Source organism: Paramisgurnus dabryanus, chromosome 2 (genome assembly GCF_030506205.2).
Source record: "Paramisgurnus dabryanus chromosome 2, PD_genome_1.1, whole genome shotgun sequence".
Taxonomy (NCBI): domain Eukaryota; kingdom Metazoa; phylum Chordata; class Actinopteri; order Cypriniformes; family Cobitidae; genus Paramisgurnus; species Paramisgurnus dabryanus.
This window is the reverse complement of record NC_133338.1, coordinates 45,926,985-45,942,124: the sequence shown is the minus strand read 5'-3', so window position 1 is coordinate 45,942,124 and position 15,140 is coordinate 45,926,985. Positions and strand designations below refer to the sequence as shown.

Sequence of the window (15,140 nt, the reverse complement as noted above, 5' to 3'; positions counted from 1 at the left end):
AACAAATGCAATAAATATTTTTTGATCAAATATCCTATACTTCGACTCAATTTAAGAAAGTAAACCACCTCTTATTGGGTATAATATTCTAGAGAAAGCTGCAGAAAATGTTATTTTTATTTGTACAAAGATTTTAGAATTAATTTAGAGAATATATTAATAATTGCACAATATTGTTAATTTTTTTTTAATTCAACCACAAATCCAGCCATGAAGGTCAGGTTTTTGATAATGAGATTTATACGAAAACTCAACAAATAAACTTTCCTTTGATGTATGGTCAGTGGCGGTTCTAGGGAGGGGCCAGCGGGGGCCAGTGCCCCTGTGACAACAAGCTTGGACCCCATTGTGGCCCCCCTAAATGTGGGGTGTGAAATTTTTTTTACAAATTTTTTGCGATCGTTGTTTTTTACATCCGTAATTAGACAGTAGCATAAACATGGTATTTGGCCTGTTAATGTCTTTAGTGCACACTGCAAAAAATTATTTTCAAGAAAAAAAATCTTAGTATTTTAATCTTAGTAAAAATATCAAACAATTCTTAAATGAAATAGCTTTTTCTTGATGAGCAAAACGACCCAAGAAAATAAGTCTAGTTTTTAGACCAAAAATATCAAATTTAAGTGATTTTATGCATAAAACATGTATTTAGGGTTTAAGAAAAAAAATTAAGATTTTTTTCTTACCCCATTGGCAGATTTTTTGTTTGTTTTATGCACAAAATCACTTACATTTGATACATTTTGTCTAAAAACTGGACATATTACTAGACTTAATTTTTAGATATTCTTACTGAAAACAAGACAAAAATACTAAGATTTTTTTTTCTTGAAAATCATTTTTTGCAGTGCAATGCAGAAAATAATATGAAAAGAATAAGGTCTAAATGTAACTGGCCCCTCAAACAGTACAACTGGCCCCAGATTGGCCCCCCCAGTTGAAATGGTCTAGATTCGCCATTGTGTATGGTTTGACAATATTTTACAACTGGTACAAATCTGGAAAGGTGCAATAAAATAAAAGAAAATCCAAAATATTAAGAAAATCACATTTTAAGTTGTCCAAAATGAAGTCCTTTGCAACTGCATCCACTCACAAAATCAAGTTTTGATACAGTATTTATGGAAATATATCTTTATGAAACATGATCTTTACATATATCCTAATGGTTTTGCCATTAAAGAAAAATATAGGTTTTTAGGCTATAGGTTTTATTTTTGGCTATTGCTACAAATATACCCATGCGACTTATGACTGGTTTTGTGGTCCAGGGTCAGAAATCATATGTGCTACATTGAAAAACTTCCCTCGCTTTCAATTGCTGAAATGTGAAATGTTCAGGAACTGTACACAAGCTCTCTCTCTCTCTCTCTCTCTCTCTCTCTCTCTCTCTCTCTCTCTCTCTCTCTCTCTCTCTCTCTCTCTCTCCTCTCTCTCTCCCGATCAGCCAGTGAGCTCTGTACGTCCTGCATTTACCAGTTGGGTCCAGTGTAAGCCAGAGCCACAGCAGAGGTAAATCCTAAAGAAAAAGCAGAGAACTGGGGCTCACTTCTCTCGTTGTTTTTGGCAGGGACCCATCTAAAAGCTAAACATCCAAAACAAAGAGATTGTCTGTCTTGATGCCCAAATAACTCACATGCAACCGTTTGTGTACATACTGTACAGTACATTCACAAACTGTCAAACATTTTCACAGGTGGCTAAAATGTACAACAGCATGCACTTATATGAAACCTCTCACAAACATGATGTTGGTAAACTAATGTTGTTCTGCCACAGAGGCCATTAAGCAGCTGTTCTGAGGTCAGACCTTTAGCTTTAGAATGCTTCATTGCATCATAATTACCAGACCTTGTCAGCAACAGTCTCAAAATATAGCTACGAATAACTTTGCGCTGGCCAACACAAACACTCACCATGCTAATCCCAATTTGACTTAGAAACCTGTTTGCTGAACCTCAGGAGGTTAGTCTATGCTTTGGGACATAGTCAAACTTACACAAGGGGTTTGAGAAAACTGATTTCAAAACATCCTGCAAGTGCTAGAGTACTTATACCAACACCAGAAGATTTTTTAAGGAATGACCGGATATCCTAATCTACTGTAATCCTCTCCAAGCCTCTTATTTTCGCAAACATGTTAATACTGACATTGGATACACTGGCTCGCTTAAAGTGGGCAACATTATTAACTCTTTAAGTCAGTCTGAGTTACTGTATTAACCCAATAGGTTTACCTTCTACCAACTAGCAAAGGAGCCACACTGAGCGATGCGATGCACACTGCGATGTGTCAACAACACCATCATAAACATATTCATTGATGTGACGTCACACAGTGGTGCGGGCACCATTTGTAGCACTGAATTGCAATGTGCTTATATGGCTGTGTTAACAGCAAATCACAAAGAAATAAATAATTTTACAATATCCCCCAAAACCCTGAGCATCGTCAGAAATGAAATACAGATTATATATTGTCCATGAAACAATACTGGTATATTACCAAATGCATATTAAAAATAGGTTTTAATTGAGCAGCCATGGAATGGTGCCATAACAAAAAAGTCACATGCCTGAAACTCATTAATACAAGTGCATGGGGCAACTGCATTTTCTTTGTGGGTGAAAATGTTTACAGGACACTAACTTCAACACTATTTGGGACACTCTAATTTGCATAGATAATTATGTGAATTTGGACACAGGGGCAAAACTTAAAAATCTGAAACATTCCATATTTGCATAGTATTCAAAATTTTAATTAATAGGCCTACTGTATTTTGTAATATTAATAAATATTAGCAAGTATTACTAACAGAATTTGTAGTATTATATTAATTTTTATTTATAATTAATACGAATAAACTACATAAGAAATAAGAAATAAAAAAAAGAATGAAAAGTTGAGTTATATTTGATGTGTGCTTAATTCGGTCACACTCGATACGTTACGTCAAATACGCACTTAAATTTATATACGTTTCAATAATAAGTATGCGAATTGCTTAAAAAACAACAACTTGTAAGTGTTATTACTAGAACTCCCGTCCAACAGCGCCACCCTGAGGCGGATGCAAAACTTGCAATCAGGTAAGTGAGGTAACTCATTTACTTGTTGCAATTACGCAAATCAGTACAGGTAGCTCTAAGCAGCACGCTGACCCATCAATATAGTGATATTTCTGTTCAGAAATAAATATATTTAGGAGTTTGGGCTAAGATTTGCTTATGTTTTCAGTGAATTAACCATATGATGACGACGCTGACGGAGCGAGGCCTACAGATAAGAAAACATTGATGACGGTGGGTGATGCATAATTTTTTTATTTGTTACCTGGCTGTTTTTGTGGTCTGTGTAGCACGCACAGTAAACGTTAGGGGGCGTATATAATATTAACTAGTAAGTGCTGAATTGATTGTTATTTACAGTATGTCACATGAATCCAGAATTCACAATAGACCCTCGATACACTGAAAAGCTTTTGTACATTAACACAGTCTTAAGTCTAGTCAGTTTAGCTGGTATAAGGTGGCAGAAGCTGGTCTAAGCTGATGCTTCCTGACAAAGCTGGTCAAGCTGTTGGGTCAGCTGGTCTTCCAGCATGACCAGCTAGACCAGCTTAAAAAGTGACGAAAACACAGCTATAACAGCTTAAAAAGTGACGAAAACACAGCTATAACAGCTTAAAAAGGGACCAAAACACAGCTACACTAGCTTGCTACACCAGCAATAGCTAAAACCAAGCTGCAATACCAGCTAAAACCAGTTCACCGGCTTATGCTGGTCTTAGCTGGATTTTTCAGTAGGGAGTGTATTTCCAAACTTTTCCTTACTTTGTTTTTTGCAGCTAGCTACTCAAAACATGGGGTCAACATTTACACCAGATGGCAATTTAAGCTATATTTTCCGTTTTAATTTGGAAATGTAATATGCTTTATATTTATTTTTATGGATAATATATTTATTTTGTATTAAGTGGTGAATTTGTATTATGGCTCATGCTTGTCTCTTTCTCGACTGTGCAAAACTTTGTGTTCTTGAGCTCTTTGCCCCTGGGCAAATACATGAATGAAAACAATGATCTTAAAAGATTCGAGTTAATAGAAATAGAGATCAAGTCGAGGCTGTTTATATACGCATATTTAAATTGAAAGCTATGCTATGAAAATTCCAGTGTAAATATAAAATAACCCAGTTTTTGATCATAACTCTCTTGTGTTTACTTTTAGCATAATACTTAGTGAAAGATTTCTTCTTCTTTCTCTCTTTTCTCTCTTGCTCTCTTTAACTCTCTTTTGTCAAAACAAATATTGTGATGTATGATCAAATAATAATAATAAGGATACTTCAGTAAGACTTTTTCTGTTTATGTTCAGTTTCCCAAGGAACATTATTTCAGTGATGTATTAAGCTGCAATGGTCCAAGGAATACCGGTGTCAAATTAGCCAACAGGACTTGTGAACACATCCAAAAATCAACGCTTACTGAAACGGCAAATTCTTCTAACATTCTACCCAAATAAACGGAATCATCTAACATTCATAAGTTAATAAATACTTTAATCTGAGTCTATTCGGCAGCTGTAATACTTGCAGCCCAGTGCTCACCATTATTGGTTTTCACAGCTGTCTGTTACCCATCCAAGTGTGCTGGCACGAGGCCTAAAAGATCCTGTTCTTTACCACCAAAGAAAAAACTGTGTTTTGACACATCTATGTACTGTCATTGTCGGTCTATTCTTGCATACCACACAGACACCTGTCAGATGTGTGCTTAGATTCTGTACCGCCCTGTGTAAATGGATAAGCTTTGAATTGCAGATATTAAAAGGTGAAGTACAGTTACGAATGCATGCAAGATACACATAATTACAAAGCATGCTAACTAGAAAAAAAGTCATATTTTGATTCATTCCAAAAAAAATGCATAACAGGTCAGCACTAGGGATGCTAAACAATTAATCGCGATTAATCGTTAGCAGAATAAAAGTTTTTGTTTACATCACATATGTGTGTAAACTGTGTATAATAAATATGTATATATATAAATATGAACACATTCATGTATAATTTTAAGAAAAAAAAATGTATATATTAAGTATTTATATTTATATATAATATAAATTATACATAAATATACAAATGTATATACACATGTAAACATTTCTAAAACATATACATGTATGTGTGTAAATTTATTTATACAAAGTTTTTATACACAGTTCACACACATACATGATGTAAACAAAAACCTTTATTCTGCTAACGATTAATCACGATTAATCGTTAAGCATCCCTAGTCAGCACTAATTTGACACTGAACTCTTTATTTCTTTCTTATATTGTATCTAAAGTATTTATGGTGAATGGTGCCAGCTAGTGGACAACCTTTGCAACTTCATTCAAAATATAATGTGATATACAAAAGAACATGTGTTAAAGCAGTGGTTTTCAAACTGGGGGCCGCGAGATGGTGCCAGGGGGGCCCCAGTTTTATGACATTTTATGAAATACATTAATTTATCATGAATTCTGTGTAATTAAACCTAAAAAAATAAGGCTAATAACCAAAAGAACTACTTTTTTGTATAATTTAATGTTTTTTATTAAAATGTTGAGTTTTAGAACAGTTTTTTGTTGCACGCTGAAAAAGTTTGGGAACCACTGTGTTAAAGGACCCAACCTTCCTCCTAGAAAAGGGACTTAAGTTGCGAAAATAATTGTATTCTTTTAAAAAAATATTTTTTTCATAATTCAAAAATGCCACAAAACAATTGAATTTTACAAGATCTGTTGTTTATTACATGGGCATTGCTAAAATAAGTTTTATAGACTTTGCAGTTGTTTTTGAAGTGTACTTTATCCTAGTTAGCTAGTAAATGCTGTAGTGATATTTGCATTCATGCATTTCACATACATTTATATCCAAAGCAACTTAGTGTTTTCACTGAGCTAAAGTGGAGCTCTAAACGATATTTTGTAAGACACATTAACAGTACACAATAACTTTTAATGAAGTATTTTAATAAAGTGCTTTGCTCTAATAGATCAGATACTGTAGTGTGGAAAAGTTATGAGTATAGATAAAGGAGAATAGTTTAGTAAATAAGTGAATATATATTCTCTGTGTAAAAAGCTACATTGCTTAGCTACATTTGGGCAGACACATTGCTACCCATTATGAACACTAGATTGTGCTCTTGATCTTTCATGGAATGGCAAAGCACAAAAATGATTTTACCAATGTTCACGTCCCAGCTTCTTATAGAAACGTGATCACAAGACAAAATTTGCATATGATATATTTAATAGCATCTATATGGGGAATATGCCTGTCAGAACATCACCACCATATTATCTATGGTATCACCACCATATTATCTATGGTATTGGCAGGCACAAGACCTCTAAATGTAGTTATGATTGAAATAGATATTGTAGCCTTTGATCTTGATGGCTCACAAGTCATTTCTCTCTGTCCCACATTTGTTACTGAACTGAAATTTAAACTTTGTTTGGGACAGGCTCTCATGCCTGTTGGATGTGAAAAGCAATACAGCTCAGGCATCCTAGGGGGTCCAGCTACAGTATGAACGCTGACCAATGCCAACAAAGTAAGATTACTGTATAAGGTCCTAAGGTGCCCACCGTAAGTTTAACGTTACAATGTATTAAGAAAACAAAAAATTTACTTTTAACAAACAGTTACCATGTTAATTGTTCTTTGCATTTGCAAGTTTAAAGGCAATGCAGTTATTTACATCTGCACATTACATATTTCATGAACAGATTTACAGATTTTTAAGCAAGATGCTAACTGCAAAATGTAAACTTGTGAGTGTTTTTTTCACGCTACACTGTTAGACATTTTCAAGGATTTTTACAGTAACCTACTGGCAACACTGTTGCCAGTAGGCTACTGTAAATAAGATTTACAGTTCTAAACTGTATTTCCATTTTACAGTATTTAAATGCTACTGTAAATATGTAATACAGTGTGCTACCGTAAAAAACCCAGGTTTACTGTATATTACTGTATACTATACTACTATTCTTTTTATTTTTTATACATTCATTTTTATTATATTTAAATTAGCTATAATTTTTAGATAAAATTAATTTTTACATTTTAACCTACAGATATTGCTAACATTTAATTCAAAGAGACAATTTCAAATATTGAAGCCTTTATTTAAAACAATACAAATACTTTAAGAAGTGTGAAATTACATTTAAACCATACACATTTCAAATCATTTGCAGTAATACATTTAAAATAACACAAATTATAAACATACATACGTATAACACTGATTACAGGTTTAGTTAATCCAAAAATTATAATTTTATAATTTAAACAATGATTTTCTTTGGTTTTCCAGTTACAATGTGAGTAGTCTGTGACCGCATTATAAAATGGCTCCACATTATATGTGCTATATATTTCAAGTGTCCCAAAGACATACAAAAAGGGGTGATGAAAATATAATCAATTTTGACCCTTCATTTCTCTAAATGAGTAATGCAAGTAAACAGCTTTACCTGATGGATGCTCACAGTCAAGTTTACTGTCAGGTCTGCAACAACCAGGATATACAAACAAAATATACACATCAGGAAGAATGTGTAGATGCAGTATTTGGAGAGTCTTTGGCATAGGACTTCACACGGAATCATGTCTGCCTTTATACGACTTTAAATTATGTCAAGTTACATGGAGTTATGCTTTAATGATTTGGTGTTATACATTTTGCATCCTACTTTTGAAGCTAGAGAGGTGATCATGATCCACTACCACTGTAACCAGAAAACCCATAACACCACAAAATCAGCATCATAATAGCAAAATAAAAAATTTTGTGACACCTTTATTTAGTCTAGTTAAGTTCTCTTAAAATAGAACTGGTTTACAATGAAACAATGACTGTCCGTCTTTATATTTATCTTCACATTTACAGAAAAAGGCAAATAACATACAGTGCAATGCAAAGTATAATTTTTTTTATCAGCATGTGCATTCCCTTGTTCGAACCCATGGCATTTTATGACACACACAATGCTCAACCACAGAGAAAGGTTCTAAGAACGTTCCTTGAAAGTTCCCAAAGTTCCCAATAACGTTATGAATGTTTTTGCTTGTAATGATAAAAAACATTACATTCTATTATTTACAAACTGTTGAAAAACATTATTTCTTAATGTTCTGTTAAAATATTGCATATAAACATTCTTATTACACGGCTCTCTGGAATGCTTGATTCTGATTGGTCAGTTGAGACATTTGCAGGTTCGTTCTTTTCAAATAATAACCGCTCCAAATTAATAACGCATAGCCGGACTACTTGTACGAGTAAAATCGCTCCGCGCCAATAAAGATCAATAAAGATTACTGTCTGTTTGGCGCCATCTTGTGACAAACACTGGACAACCACGACAAGACACAGAGAGCTTACTGAGACTAAACTTGACAAAATAGAGCATGACAGCTACGAAGCCAGCACACACAAAAATACAGAATGGGGATTAAAACTTCTCAAAGACTGGCTAAAAGAGAAAAAAATGGAGACAGACAAGTATGAAGCAGATGATCTTAATAAGGTATTACGATCATTTTATGCATCTGTGCAAAGTTTCGCGGAAGGATAGAAATGTTAATTTAAAACAAATATGCCAATAAAATGTTTCAAATTCATATTCATGTCCAGTTTTTTTTCTTATGTGGCAAGTAGCCGTGTAATAAGCGGGATAATGTAGAGGCAGCCGGTAGTTATTGGGAAATAAGCCCCTTCAGTGTGATACAAGACTTTTGAAGTAGCTTCAAAAAAATACCATACTTCTGGTATAAGATAATCAGTCTTGTTATAAAATAATCCTGTGAGTCCTGTAAGCAAAAGAAAGATGGTCATAATTATTTTGAACCACAGTTTTTTACAGTACTGTTTGTTACAGCTGCTAGTTAATTAGGGAGACCTAACTAACCCATATATGCAGCACATACTGTATCTTATTAAGAAGTGTCTCACCTAATACAAGTTGTTTCACTCAAACTCTGTGAGGTGGTGAAGAAAGGATGGATATTCTGTTGTCCTCTTCATCCTCACTTGTCTCTCATTTCAGTTCTTGCAGTGTATTTTGTTACATCCTCCTTAATTTATCCTCCCAAAGAATTTTAGACAGCAGAATAAATGCAGAGAAAAAAGGACATATTTAACACATTTAATACATGATGCTAAACACTCATATTTTTCAGTAAATACTGTTTTGAAATGATAACCAGAGTAGATGTACACTACTCGAATCACTGCACATTGCCACAGGTCTGTGTGTTATGACAGTGGGCGTATGCTTAACGAAATTGAATGCTTAACGTAGTTTAACGAAATTGACGAAATTGAAAGATAAAATTTAGTTATACACCTTATTAATAACGCATAATTCATGTAACAGGTAAAGCCAAGCGGATGAGAATATAAACACAACGTGGTTACTTACAAATTAAGAGTTTTCCTCCCAGCTTCATGTAATTTAGAGTACTTTTTTAAATATGCTTTTATATTAATAAATTATTCCCTCAGGTAACATTATAAACTAAATCTGATCTTTTCATATCATTTATTTATACATTAGGCTACGTTAAGCATTTCTTCATAATAGTTTTATAAAAGGAAAACACTAGCGTGTAATTTAATGCACCACGCGTGCTCATAGGCTTGCATACACATAGTATGATTTATTAATAAGGTTTATACTGACTTGGGTAAACTAATATTACCGTTAAACGTTAAGCAACGCGTCCGGTTAACGGTTTTAAAATGTCCCGTTCGGGTAAACAACAACCGCGGGTCTGATAATAAATAACTTAAAGTTATATAGATTATTTTACCTTGCTGGTCTTTTTTCAGTCTCTCCTCTCGTGTATCTTCAACTGAAAAGCGCCGCTGTCCCAGGGAAAGTCTTGTTTGAAAACTCTTTAGTTTATGTGCACACCTGAAATCGGTCCTCCGAACACCTGTGCTGCTACATGGTTCCTTAGCTAAAATAAGTCAACGTGCGTGTGTATACAATTGTCAAAAATGATGATTTTGAGAAAAATAAAATAAGGATTTGTGTGAATAAGAAAAATACCGCCAAAAGACTGTTAGAAAATATACAGTAGCATACAGCAATTTTCAAAAATACAGTAAATTACTGTATATGATGTATGATGTCACAGAAAATTCCCAAAATGCAACGCGAATTACAGTTATGTACTGTATAAATCGTTTACAGTATTATACTGGGTGATATACAGTAAATAACTGTAAAAATTACAGAAATGTCTAACAGTGTATGTTTTTATGCTGTTGTATGCTCGTGCGCAATTCTAACTGTATGCCCAGCTGACATCAATTTATGCATTCCTATAATCCCTTACTTAATAACATGAACAATATTAAAACGATGCAGCTGTTGATTGAATCTCATTGTTGGACTGTGTTGATTTGGAGGCGTGTTTTTGAATGGATCGCGTGGAATGCGCAAAGCATTTGCCGCTCGTCTGCGGTGTAACATCACTTGCCACAAAATCTGTCAGGGGTGCGTCGTAAGACTCCACAGTCTAGGTTCCAACGCGTGCATGGGTTTCTTTCCAGTAGTGCAACAAGTTTGCAGAGGACTACAAGTCGTGAAATCAGTCACAGCTCACACTGTCTCCCAGTGAATGAGCGCGCACCGGTTGGTGATCTTAGAAGTGCGCACCAGTATTACCAACGTCGCCGTAGAGAAAATCGACCTAATAGAGTGACAGAATAATCGTTTATTCTCTTTCCGTCGATACTGGTTATTGCAAATAGTAGTATATGGTCGAGAAAGAGTCATGAGGGGTTTAGAAGCAAATAAAGAGTCCCGGAGCGCGGCGAAAATGGAGAGCGACACCGGTCCTGGCAAGCGGCGGCACTGTCTGAAAGCTCTCGTGGATGTGATACCGTTTGTGTTTTCTGTTGTGTCCTTCGCCTTTTGCTTTTTGCTAAGTGTTCAGACCAGTGAGATTAAGGACAGAGTGTTGGATTTGGAAAGTGGAAGTGATGCGCGCCTATTAAGTCCCTTTCATGCTCTCACTATGGATGAGTTTAATTCAATGTTACAGGAGAGATTGGACAAGCTAATGTCACAGGTGAGTAAACTCTTTAGATATGCACCCAAAGCCTCAACCCATGCAAGTTAACAACAGCCTAATGTTATCCTATACATTTAAAATCTACCTAGGCTCCTACACCTGTCCGACAACTGTCCGATTTCTTTGAGCAGTGCACCTGCGTGTTTTTACATGCATTGGTCACTCTAATCGTTTATTTGTTGATTTTGACAGCGCTCTTATGAACACATGGCTAGAGTGAGGACTGTCCGGCAAACCTCACCAGAATGCAACTGCCCACCAGGTAAAGTCGCATGGCATTTTATTAATTTGTGCAGATCATGATGATGCTTTTTGTGAAAAATATGGTTTAAATAAATTGCATTTTTTTTGATTGGCGATACATACTGATATATGTAAAAGTGTCTCAGATTTTTGCGCGTTTATATTTTGGAAACACGCAGTGCGCACATGATTATCAGATCTGCGCTCTATTGTTGGATTTGGCAATGTGCCGTTACCAGTCAGTCAGTTTCCCCCCGCAAAATGATTAGGCTTTATTTTTAAAAAGTAGCTGCATAAAGTAGTTTTACGAGAAATTTGAAGTCTGATATGAATGACTTGGACAGCTGAATATTAGTGGTATTTAAAAGCTGTACATGAAAGCGCACACGGTTTGGTGAGGAGTGGATGTCGGGGTCCGCTATGTGCTATGCTTAATACTACTGTAAGTTCATATGATATCAGTCTGTTTTCAGACAGTTTCTTAAAAAAAAAAAAGTTTTTAAGTTTTTAAAAAGAGCTTTATTTTGAGAGAGCAAAGTTATTTCATATATATATCAGTCCCAAAACACTTTGCAAAGTTAAAGATGAGACAGAAATCTGAAAATCCTTAATTCAACCAGCAGATGGAAACACCAATGCTTGTACTGTACTGTAGTTGAGGTTTAGCATGCAAGTACTACAAAGTCACGACTGGAACCCTAATGACCTGGAGGGTCACTGTAGTGGAACAAATGAAGTGCACTCAAAAGACATGATCTGCCTGTAATATTTCTGCAAATTACACACTTTTATGACTAGTTTGGTTAAAAACCAACAACATTACGATTGATCGGATCAAACTTCCCATTTAAACTTGGTGTTAATTTAATCTCCCCTCCTATAGGAATCAATTAAAGTGAATCATTAGTACTGGAAACATGGCAACTTTCAGAAAGTGGCATGATCAATAGTCCATTATACAGTACATTTGCTAAACCGTCTGAGAGGAAATTTGGAGGCACGTCAAATTTTGCTGAAAGGCGTCACTGTAAGTATACACCATAATGAGTTGCAGCCTCTTTTTCTCAAGCTCCATCAAATGTGCATAATTAATTTTTTTTGCCCTCTGGCTGTCTGGTTTGTGCAAAAATAAAACAAGCAAAACATTTCACACCAAGCACTGCATCAGCACAACGTCTGTCCCCGTGGACCTCCCCAACAATCTGGCTGTCAAGCAGGGTTCTTTTGCATAAGCATGGCTTACAGTGAGACGCTCAACAACAGTCATGATCAAAACATACACTAGTACAGCTGAAAATAACATGAAAGAGATAAGAAAACACAGCCTATGGCTTATTCTTTGTCATGGCACAGTGTCTTCATAGTAGTCTATTCACAGTCTCTTTATAAAAAATTGAGTGAATTAGTGTTCCCATAGGTGCAAAAAGTTATGGGTTTCAGGGAACCCACATACTAATAAAATGTATAGCTTGAAGTTGCTTTAGATAATGCATGAGATAATTAAAAAACAGGGAGAGAAAAAACTGAGTGCATCTTTTACACACTTTACTGTCACTATCAGTGTTTACATCGCGACATGATGGTTGCCAGCTCATTCATGCTTCCATGAAGGGTGTTTCTCCAAACTGCCTTAATTGTTTCAGCATTGGCGGCACTTTCTGCTTTACTGTTCTTTTTTTTCCGCATTCTCTTCCCTGAAATCTGCATTCTGCACGGGGGCCTGTTGTTTAATAGGAGCTTTAATAGAAAGGTGCAGTCAGCCAGAAGCTCTCTCTTTATCTAATTCTTTCTGTTTTCTCTCTTTGTCCTTTCGATAATGCTATAAAAGCTTTGGCAGCTAGTTGCAGGCCTGATATGGTGGGCGAAAACAAAATGCAGAACTCTGCAGGGTGCCAGGTCTTGTGTCTGTGACATCTTCAATACTTTTATTTTCAAACACTGCCTGGATTTTACTTTGCCTGAAAAATACGATCCGGTCTGCTTCCATTTTCTGTACACTGTCAGAAACAAATGGTCAAAATTATATACCCCAGCTGTCACTGGGGCCTTTCAAAAGGTTTTTACCTAAGGAGTTCATTTTAGTACCTAAGGAGGCGTGCACACCAAAGCTTTTACGGCTGCGGTCGGCGCATGTTTTCAATTGTTTCCTATGGAAGCTCTGCGTTTTTCAAATAAGCTAGCAGCTAGCGGGTTTCTTCCACCCTGAAAATGGGCGCTCAGCGTTTTTTCCGCACTCGGTGCTGAGCGTTAAGAGATGAAACATATTCAACTTTGGGTGAAAAGCTCCGCTTGTCAATGTCAGTTCTCACACGGCCGTCCAATCACAGTTGAGGAGGGACGGGAAAAATTACAACAACCAACCAGCTCACAGCTCAAGTATCACAGCTACCAAAGCGCTCGGCTGAAGAAAGGCGTTTTCAGCCGCGTTTAAAAGTTTTGGTGTGCACAACCCCTTAGAGGTACATATTGGTACCGGAAAAATATTGTTATCGTGATAACAGTATATGCCTTATCCATATCGCAGAGAGTTGTGATAACTTAAATTTCTTTTACGTGTCTATCATTTGTGTGTTGCACGCTTAGATTGTTCAAATGAGATAATTCAGAAGGGGGCTTATTAAATACCCGCCAAGTATGTCTTAAGGGGGTCGCACACCTGATGCGCAGCTCAGCTCCATGCAGCGGCGTTCTAAAAAAATCAAACACATTGTTTTTTATAAGTTTACGGACACCGGTGCCGACAGGTGGTGCCTGTCCGTGGCACCCAGCTATGACTCAGGAAGTTGCTCAAATCCCTGTCGCGCCACTCGCATAGTTTAACATTAAATAAAAACATATTTGTCCCAAATCATTAACGATTAACATTGGCTGCTAACGTATATTTTGCATTTTGAAGTAGATGCTATCTGACTAAGCTCGCCCTATTTAAAGTGCACTTCCGGTGTACGATACCTCAGAGTTGTCCTAGACGCGACTTGAAGCAACGCCGAACTGCACGTCCGGTGTGCAACCCCCTTTATTTTGTTTTATTGGCTAGACCGCGGGCACAAAGGGGAGATCGGAAATAAATATGGTAGGAGTAGAGACCAGTGCGAGAAAAACAACAACGACAAACTTGTGCCTAAAAATTACGGTGTGTCTAAAATAGTTTTTTTTAGCTTGAATTAGATTTATTATCTGTGTGTATCTGTGACATCTTCAGTACTTTTATTTTCAAACACTGCCTGGATTCTTACGTCAGAAGAATATGTATTACCAGTATGATAATTATTAAAAAATAGTTTATAAAATAGCAGTTCTATAGGGAAATGATATATGGTAAGAAATATTGTTATCGCATTCGCAACATCTAACAGTAGAACCGTACATCACACATTTTCTCAATGTCGTGCAGCCTTAAAAGAGAGCTTATTAGTACCACATTTGGTTCCTCAAAGAACCATTCAGTTAATAATAATTTCTGCCCTTTCATAATAATCTAAAACAAATCATACTTTTTTGAAACAGAAAGGTTTTTTGTAAGTAAAGGTTCTTGATGGAACCATTCAGCCAAAAATGCTTCTTATATGGGATCGTAAAGCACCTTTATTTTTAAGAGTGTAGCAGGAACAGCTCAAACAATGCAAGCAACAATAAAAGATTATTTACTTACAATTTCCTCTGCAGGAACTGGCTAAAGGGCATCAGTCTCAGATTTCTGCATTTTGGATTTAAGCATCAACAGCCTGTCAATATTCC

General features: G+C 35.9%; 1 protein-coding gene across 1 annotated transcript in view; it reads left to right on the top strand.

Moving 5' to 3' along the window:
- The first annotated feature begins 10,553 nt into the window (after positions 1-10,553).
- LOC135778574 (uncharacterized) overlaps positions 10,554-15,140 on the top strand; it is a 207,558-nt gene continuing 202,971 nt past the window's right edge. Inside the window, exons 1-2 of the mRNA XM_073812961.1 lie at positions 10,554-11,156; positions 11,352-11,421. Of these exons, the coding sequence (XP_073669062.1) occupies positions 10,860-11,156; positions 11,352-11,421 (367 nt within the window). The 5' untranslated portion in view covers positions 10,554-10,859. The remainder of the gene's footprint in view (positions 11,157-11,351; positions 11,422-15,140) is intronic.